This window comes from Engraulis encrasicolus, chromosome 3, assembly GCF_034702125.1.
Source record: "Engraulis encrasicolus isolate BLACKSEA-1 chromosome 3, IST_EnEncr_1.0, whole genome shotgun sequence".
Classification (NCBI taxonomy): Eukaryota; Metazoa; Chordata; class Actinopteri; order Clupeiformes; family Engraulidae; genus Engraulis; species Engraulis encrasicolus.
The window spans coordinates 47,847,146-47,856,600 of NC_085859.1; the positions used below are offsets into that span (position 1 = coordinate 47,847,146).

General features: G+C 44.4%; 1 protein-coding gene across 1 annotated transcript; it reads left to right on the forward strand.

Moving 5' to 3' along the window:
- Window positions 1–4,559: 4,559 nt before the first annotated feature.
- On the forward strand, window positions 4,560–9,242 carry LOC134445484 (uncharacterized protein K02A2.6-like). The gene has a single exon (XM_063194546.1). The coding sequence runs from the start codon at window positions 4,864–4,866 to the stop codon at window positions 8,884–8,886; it is 4,023 nt and encodes a 1,340-aa protein (XP_063050616.1). The 5' UTR covers window positions 4,560–4,863; the 3' UTR covers window positions 8,887–9,242.
- The last annotated feature ends 213 nt before the right edge of the window (window positions 9,243–9,455 follow it).

Genomic DNA, 9,455 nt, shown 5'->3' on the forward strand with positions numbered 1-9,455 from the left:
AAGTAGCAGCAAATTGGCTAGAGCACGTTTCCCCACACACATAGAGCAGTAGTGTGTGTGTGTGTGTGTGTAGCCAGTGTGTGTGTGTGTGTGTGTGTGTGTGTGTGTGTGTGTGTGTGTGTGTGTGTGTGTGTGTGTGTGTGTGTGTGTGGGTGGGTGTACACCAGCCAAGGGGAGTGCTCTGGAAGACCATGTTCTGATCGATTCAGCCCCCATGCATCCCCCATCTGTCGATATATGACCTGCTGTAGTCATTTCCACAGACATTTGTAAATTGATCGGCTTTAAAAAAAAAAAGGCGTATTGACTTTTTTAAGCTTCTAATTCAAAAGGTCTACAAGGATAATGAATGGGATATCTCCTCTGTCTTGAGATTTTTTCCCTTCCACCACTCACCTCTCTCCATTTTCTCTAGTTTCGTTGTCGACATCTCCGACTAATGATGATCATGAGGATGATCGTGGTAATGACTATACTAGTAACTAGTTGTGGTATTGCTGTGGCCTATGCGAATAACAGGCCATCCGAGCATTTGACTCTTTAAACACACAAATCCGTTGCCTGGCTCTTGACTGGCCTGTAGTTCTGCGCAGCTTCATGAGTTCCACTACTACTGCTACTACGGCGCGTGTGTTTGGAGCGCCACCTAGGGGCTCCATAGCTAAAAACACACACAGAGGTCTGGTAGAAACCAGGCTAACAAATCCGCACCTTTTGGGGGGGAAAACGAAAGACCTTCCTAAATGATTCCCGTGTACACTCCAGGACATAAACATTATTCATATAGAAATCCTATGTGCAGACAGACACAAAAAAACACATCAGATGAGTCAAATTCAGTATGAATAGGCAATACATTCCTGTCGCTGATTTTGAACAGCACGTACGAAATCTCCAGTTTGCAAGTGGTGCTCACTGCTAAACCTGCTGTGCTAGCTAGACCAAGCTAGTTAGGTTCCTCTTGTCCGCTATTATAAATGCTAACAAGTCAGAAAACCTGCTGGCTTTCAAATGAAGCTTTTGTATGTATCTTTCAAAGTTGTCAATCTGCTGAATAGCAGTGTGTCGAGCAGTCCAATTGATCTGATACAATTTCTGTTAACTTACTGTCTCCTGTATGAATGACATATTTTGACCAAGTTCGATCAGTTCAGATTCATGTTGTCCCTCACGTTGAGGCGTGATGCACAAAAACCACATGCCGTGATGCATATATGTTTCCCATTTACAAACATTTGTGCTGTGAGGAGGGGCAAGATGTTAAACAGCCAATCACATGAGCACATTTTTTGAGTGACAGCAGTTGCCAAACAATAAGAGGTTGCAGAGTAATCCTCGGCTGCCATGAATGTATGTAGGCTATACAAGAAACCTATGTAGGCTATACAAGAAACCTATGTATGTAAATGCTACAAAATTGATCCAGCAACATGACCCTCATAGCCCTCAGTCGGTGCTGTGATCCGAATGGCCTTAGCTGCAAATTAAGGGCGATGTAAAAGCTCCAAAATTGATCCCAGAACATCTCTTGTCAATCTGCTCTGATCTTTTCAATAGCTGGAGTTGCAGAATATCGGTGATATATTGATGTGTTAACAGGTGCAGTGTTGACTGCGCTCGACTATGTTGACTGGCACTATGTTCATGCTGACATGGAAGCCGTGTAAATGAATTGATTGAAAACTACCGAAGTTGCTAACTGCTAACAACTACGTTTTCCAGAAATACACCCCTGGAGTGGTCTTGCCCTGGAGAAACACCTGAACCCTCACAGCTCTCCAAAGCCTAGCCTAGTACACTAGACAAACCTGCTTGGCAGTAGGAAATATTTTTGGTTTAGCACCACACCATGGGAGATTATACCCAAAGGACACAAAATGCGTCCGCCAATAAAAGCACTATCTGTGCAACAAGTTTTTTTTTCTGTTTGAATCTGTGTAGCGAGTCGTTAGGAAGAGCTTAGCTCAGTGGCAGTGACACGACATGACTGTGCTGGCCTACATGCAGTAAAGTAGTTTGAACTGGGGTGCATTTCTCGAAACCAAAGTTGCTTACTACATTAGCTACTTTGTTGTTTTCAGTGGATTTTCCCATTGGCAACTACCGAAGTTGCTAACGGGCTAACAACTTCTCTTTTGAGAAATGCACCCCTGTTTGAATGTCCACTGCTGGTTCCTTTGCTAATAGAGCGGCACTAGGCTATACTTTGAATGCTTGGCTTGACAGGCATAAGGTACTTTGGTATTGACTGAACTCCACAGTGAGAATGACCTGTTGGCCCTACCATGGCCTTATGGTAGAGCACTGAGCCACTATGCCAACGACCCGGATTGCATTACGGCCCGGGTCCTTTGCCGACCCTTCCCCCGTCTCTCTCTCCTGCTCGCTCCCTCTCCATATCTTCACTGTCCTGTCACATAAATAAAGACAACAAGCCACCCAACATTTTTTTGAAAAAGAAGAGAATGATCTGCTGAGGAAAGGACTGTCAAGCAACACACTACACTGTACTGCCTCCGGTGTATGTACAGTATGTGCTCCATCTTCATCTCGGGTTACAACCCCAAACACCAATTTGCAGGTGCAAGGTTGGCAGTAAAAATACTCATCACTAGTTTAACACGCTGGTGGTATCAGGAAGCCGGTGCCAATTTATTCTCTCCACACCTCTCATGGTGAGTGGCATGCTGTCTCACGATGTGCTGAGCTGCAGGTGGGACCTCTAGACTATTAAGTCAATCAACCAAATCACACACATGCTCCTCAAGGACTTCATGAGATAACCTTTGACCTTTTCATCAGCGGCGATAAATTGTAGTTCATTTCTCTCAGAAACGGACGCTATTTTTTAAATTACACTATCCCACCAAATGTGAATCACAAAATGGTAAGACACACGTTTGGCATTTTCAAACATGCACACTAACAACAATTGTCAGGATAAACTTTGGCTCCGTTGTGTTTTACGTTACTACGACAACGAAAGGACTTTAATACAACACCCTCGTAATTTCCACTTTTAAGGTGGAAGCCATGCCATCATCTTTCCCATGTTGGTTGTGCACCGATGAAAAAAAAAAACAGAAAAGACTTTAGGTTGTCTCAACAACACAGTTCATTCCTCATTGATGCACCGACTGGGCATATTTATTGGTTAGTTGTGTGTAGGCTACAACTTCCAAAAGAGTTGGGCGAATGAATGAACAATGACCAAATTATGTTGAGATATTTTAAGCTATTTACAGTATCTCGGAAAACAACATATGGTACCAACCAAATTGCGCTTGGCTTTCCCACACCTGTAAGTAAAATGCCTAGCGTGAGCGTGGAAACATGAAGGACTCTGGGTATTTTGTCACGGTAAGGATACAGCAAGTGCAGCCTTGGAAATTCTATGAATTAAGAGTGTGGCACTTGGTAGATTTTGAAGCATGCTTCACTTTGGAACAGGACTGGACGAGTCGTGGTGAAATCCACGATAAATGGTCGTTACTCGTCCTAGAAAGGCCAGGACACTTCACATTGACAAATACCCATTAAGTAGCAGCAGCCACTGGTGAGCTCCCTCTGCAGGTGGCATGCATCAGTGCCAAGGAGAGGTTACTGCAGGGGTCTACCGGGCCCAGGCCCAGGTCCAGGGGCTCAAGAGACAAGGAGGTCCTGAAGCCCAAACCTCCGTGCTACAAAAAAACACTTCATTATTAGTCTATATTTATGTTCTCATATTGCTTTCTTATTGTCTGGCCCTTACTGTCATAATCCGTCTCTAATTAGGGCTAGCTTCTTGTCCTGTTGCCTTCAGAGGTAAGCTACGATTTTCACCTGTGACTGTGACAGGAGACAAGGTGGACTACTCTGATAATAGCAGGCGGATCTCAGAAAAACACACCATGGTGCTTGGAAAAATCCCTCAAAATATGACATCCACAAATCTTTCCAGGGAACCTCTTTTGGTATATTCTATATGTTATAATTCCGGAGCAGAGCAGAAGCTGTAATTGTTTTGCCCTTGGTCACATTTATTATAGCCTGGTTTTCAGTTATCTGATACAGCCACCAATGTTCTCCACAAACCAATGACAATCCATGACTTTCCAGACATGAAAAACACGCCTGAAGGAAATTTCTGATTCATGGATACTGCTTTTGTGGAACTGATGCTTCGGACAGCTAAAGATTTGTAACAGGCTGCTGACGTAAAGCCATCGCCGTCAACATCTGGCCTACTGTAGGCCTTCTGTATCAATCACATTTCGTTTAAGAGTCTTCACTGTATTGCAAATCTCTTATTCAGAGTTATGTGAACTGCCATGTCCACAATAAAACTGATTGGAGCTGGTCAAATTTACAATGGGGTTCCACAGCGTTTTCGATAGGCCCATTGAAGTCTGTGCCCCAAAGAAGGCCTGTAGAAACAGAATCAGTGGAATCTGTGAGTCGATAGTATTTTGTGCCATGCATTTGCATTTACATCTTTCTGAAAGTGTAGTATCCTTAGTAATTTAATATGTAGTACTACCCCCACGCCACAAGAGGGATAACCTACCCATTGTCTACCTATAGAATACATATAGACCGGAACATAAGGTAACTGATTAGTCATGGATTAGACATTAGACAGACAAGACACATGTTGTATAGTTGTGCTAGTGTGTACAATAAAGAAGCATAAAAGGACATGCTTTGGACGGACATTATGATTTATAATTATTAGTACACGTTATCACATATTGGCGACGAGGATAATTGGAAGAAAATGACCAGCGCTTGACTGAGGATGACGGTGGATTGAACGAGTGGCGAACGAAAGACGAGAGGTGCTAACAAAAGGGTGGACACAGGACCGGAGCACGTGAAACGAAGATGAATGTGACGGTAGGGAATCTGTCAGCATTTGACTCGAAGGAGCAGACTTGGGAAGAGTACTGCGAGATTCTGGATCAGTTTTTCGAAGCTAATGGCATTGATGATGGAGATAAGCAAAGAGCTGTCCTCATTAGCGTTGTGGGACCAGCCACATACAAGCTCATACGGAACTTGGTGAGTCCAGATAAGCCCAGCACTAAAACGTATGACCAAATAGTAACCATAATGAAAGACCACTTCGATCCCAAGCCAAGCGAGATTGTACAGCGATACAAATTTGACTCTCGTGTCCGTCAGCCTAGTGAAACTGTGAGTGCATATGTAGCCGAGCTGAGACGACTAGCTCATGATTGTAACTTTGGCACTACACTGCAGCAAATGTTACGAGATCGCCTCGTTTGCGGCATCAATGATGATCGGATTCAAAGGCGTTTATTGTCCGAACCAGATTTAACGTTCGAGAAGGCATTCGAAATGGCCGTAGCCTCCGAGACCGCCAGTAAAAATGTGCAAGACCTTCACGCCAAAGCACCGTTGGCTTGCAACAGCGTGAAAACGGAGGGAAAGGAGAGAAAGGGTGATTGGAAAAAGAAAGAGTGTTACAGATGCCACGGAAAGCAACACAGTGCTGCCGAGTGTAAATTTAAAGAAGCAAAGTGTCACGCTTGTGGAAAAGTAGGGCACATCGCCAAAGCTTGTCGAAATAAAAATAAAGGGAGCTCGCGCACAGATGAAAAGAAACCAATCAGAGAAGAGCGGCGCGCACGCCCACAGAAAGCACACAAGGTGCGTGAGAGGGAAAAGGATGATAGTTCATCAGAGCAGGAAGAAACATACTTGTTAGCTTGCATTAAAACAGAAACCTCAATCAGGAGAGTTAAGCCATTTGAAGTAAAAATGGAAGTGAACAGGAAGAAAGTAAACTTTGAGATTGACACTGGATGTAATGTGAGTGTAATGAATGAAACAAAATTCAATGAAATGTGGGAAGAGAACAAGCGCCCACAACTGAAAGAAACCAAGCTTACACTGAAATCTTACACTGGAGAGAAAATTAAAGTTGTAGGAGTAGCAGATGTGGAAGTGATCTATGGCCAGCAAGTGAAAACATTGCCCCTAGTGGTAGTGAAGGGTACTGGACCTAGTTTGCTAGGAAGAGCATGGCTGGAAACACTGAAGCTGAAGTGGGATGAAATTAAACATGTGAGAACAGAGGCACAAGGGCTACAGCAAGTACTTTCAAAGCACGAAGATGTTTTTAAAGAAGAGTTAGGCATGTTAAAAGGCATGAAAGCAACAATTCGAGTGTCAGCTGAAGCTAGTCCCAAGTTCTACAGACCCCGCTCAGTTCCGTATGCCATGAGAGCAAAAGTTGAAGAGGAGCTTGAGAGACTGCAGAGAGAGGGCATCATAACACCAGTAAAGTATGCTGAGTGGGCTGCACCCATCGTACCTGTCCTGAAGCCGGATGGCTCTGTCAGGATCTGCGGCGATTATAAATTAACAGTCAACAATGCCTCATCTCTAGAGCAATACCCCATTCCCCGAGTGGAAGATTTGTTCAATACACTAGCAGGAGGGAAACAGTATTCCAAGTTAGATTTAAGTCATGCTTATCAGCAGATTGTGATGGATGAAGAGTCCAAGAAATACTTAACAGTTAACACACATCGTGGCCTGTTCACCTACAATAGGCTTGCCTTTGGAGTGTCATCTGCTCCAGCAATTTTCCAGAGAACCATGGAAAGCTTGCTACAGGGCTTGCCTAGAGTAGCGGTGTATTTAGATGACATCCTTTTGACTGGGAAAGATGAAGCTGAGCATCTAAGCACGCTGGATGAGGTACTGAGGAGATTGAAGGAAGCCGGATTGCGACTTCACAGACGCAAGTGTGCATTCCTAAGGAACGAGGTGGAGTATTTAGGTCACATTATCAATGCGGAAGGCCTGCACCCAGTGCAAAGCAAGGTGAGAGCGATTGAAGAGGCTCCACAGCCAACCACAGTGACTGAATTGAAAGCCTACCTTGGTCTACTGAATTACTATAACAAGTTTCTCCCTAACCTAGCCACACGCTTAGCTCCACTCCACCAGTTACTGAGAAAAGAGTCCCAGTGGACCTGGAACAAAGAGCAGGAGGATGCTTTTCGACTGTCAAAGCAGATGCTGAAATCAGCCAAAGTCCTGAGTCACTATTCAGCAGACAGAGAATTGGTACTCGCATGCGACGCCTCACCATACGGAGTAGGTGCCGTATTGTCCCATATCATGGAAGATGGCAGTGAGAAACCCCTAGGTTTTATGTCACGCACGCTGACACCAGCCGAGAAACGATACTCGCAACTGGATAAAGAGGGCTTAGCCATCATGTTCGGAATAAAAAGATTCCACAAATACATCTACGGACGAATGTTCACAATCAGCACTGACCACAAACCGCTGATATCGCTTTTCCATGAGAAGAAGCCAGTTCCTCAAATGTGTTCGCCGAGAGTGCAACGGTGGGCAACCTTGCTACGAGCGTATGAATACAAAATCCTTTACAAACCAGGAAAAGACCATGGAAACGCAGATGGACTGAGCAGGTTGCCTCTGCCACACACAGAGGAAGAGGATGACAACGAACAAGTCCTTATGCTGGATGTGATGGAAGATCCGCCTATCACCACAGCTCAGGTGAAACAGTGGACAGCCAAAGACCAGACACTGTCACAAGTGTTACTCTGGTGCATGAAAGGATGGCCAAAGGTGGTGGATACAGAATTCAGACCCTACAGTAAGAGAAAGCTAGAACTGAGTGTGAAAGATGGATGTGTTCTATGGGGGTCGAGAGTTGTGATTCCGAAGAAAGGAAGGAAAATCATACTGAAACAACTGCATTCCACACACCCAGGCATGTCCAGGATGAAAGGCTTAGCACGCTCATACGTGTGGTGGCCAGGAATGGATTCTGAAGTTGAGGGGGAAGTTCAGTCCTGCCTCACCTGTGGAGAAAACATGAAGTGTCCTGCAGGGGCGCCGCTTCATCCTTGGGAGTGGCCTGAAACGCCCTGGAGCAGACTGCATATCGATTATGCAGGTCCCTTCCTTGGAAAGATGTTCCTGATCATTGTCGATGCACATTCCAAATGGATTGATGTATACCAAACAAACAGTGCAACAAGTCAGGTGACTATTGAGAAGCTAAGACAGTGCTTTAGTACACATGGTCTACCCCAGACTTTAGTATCTGACAACGGAACATGCTTTACAAGCCAAGAGTTTGAGACATTCCTGAAGCAGAATGGAATACAGCACAAAACATCCGCACCTTTCCACCCCGCCTCCAACGGTCTCGCGGAAAGAGCTGTTCAGACATTCAAACAGGGAATCAAGAAAATTAAAGGAGATACACTGGAAACAAAAATAGCCAGATTTCTGTTCAACTACAGAATTACACCACAAAGTACAACTGGCTTGTCTCCCGCTGAAATGCTCATGCAGAGAAGACTTCGTTCCACACTTGATCTTCTGCTGCCTGATGTGAAGTCAAAGATTCGTAAGAAACAACTCAAACAAAAAGAACATCATGACGCACACAGCAAGTGGAGAAGTTTTGCATCTGGAGATGATGTATACGTGCGTAACTACAGCCATGGTCCCAAGTGGATACCAGCAGTAGTCGATGAGAACACTGGACCTGTATCTTATACAGTACAGACAGGAGATGGACGCGTGATGAGACGTCACGTCGACCAGATTCGCAAGCGTCACGCATCATCAACTGACATGTCCAGTCCTGAGGAGAGAGGAGAGCCTGACAGCCTGCAGTTGCCAGCGCCAGCAGTGGAGTTCGTGCCTGCAGACCCGGTCGTTCCAACTTCAGTAGGAGGGGAAGTGACTGAGCAGCCTGCTGAGTCAGCCCAGGTTCCTCCTCCAGCTGAACATTTGCCAGAGACAGGAGTTCAACAGACACCTGTGCTGCGTAGATCTGCGCGCACCAGACAGGCTCCTGCTCATCTGAGAGACTTTACAAGTTAGAAGTGTAATCCCTCAAGAAAGAGTCAGAATACGCTCTGGGATATACACTGGAAGGCTTGGCAGTCTACCCAACCTTCCTAGTTAGAAGAAAAAAAAAACAAAAAAACATTGTAAACAAACATTGCCATAAGAGTTTTTTTAGTTAATTGTTTGCATTTGAACTTTAACCTTTAAGAGAAGTAAAGTAACAGAGTTAAATTATTTTAAGAAATTCTAAGTTGTTATTGAAATTGAGTATATATGTAATTTCACTACCCCCACGCCACAAGAAGGATAACCTACCCATTGTCTACCTATAGAATACATATAGACCGGAACATAAGGTAACTGATTAGTCATGGATTAGACATTAGACAGACAAGACACATGTTGTATAGTTGTGCTAGTGTGTACAATAAAGAAGCATAAAAGGACATGCTTTGGACGGACATTATGATTTATAATTATTAGTACACGTTATCACAGAAATGAAATATTATATGTGACCTGTGTCTCTACTGTATATGTGTAGCCCTATTAGGGACTCTGCTGTAAAGTGTAATTTGATTCAAGCACGTGTTAAACCGACC

What these genes read in the sequence shown, in the direction of transcription:
- LOC134445484 (XM_063194546.1), top strand. Translation starts at nt 4,864, where the DNA reads ATGAATGTGACGGTAGGGAATCTGTCAGCATTTGACTCGAAGGAGCAG.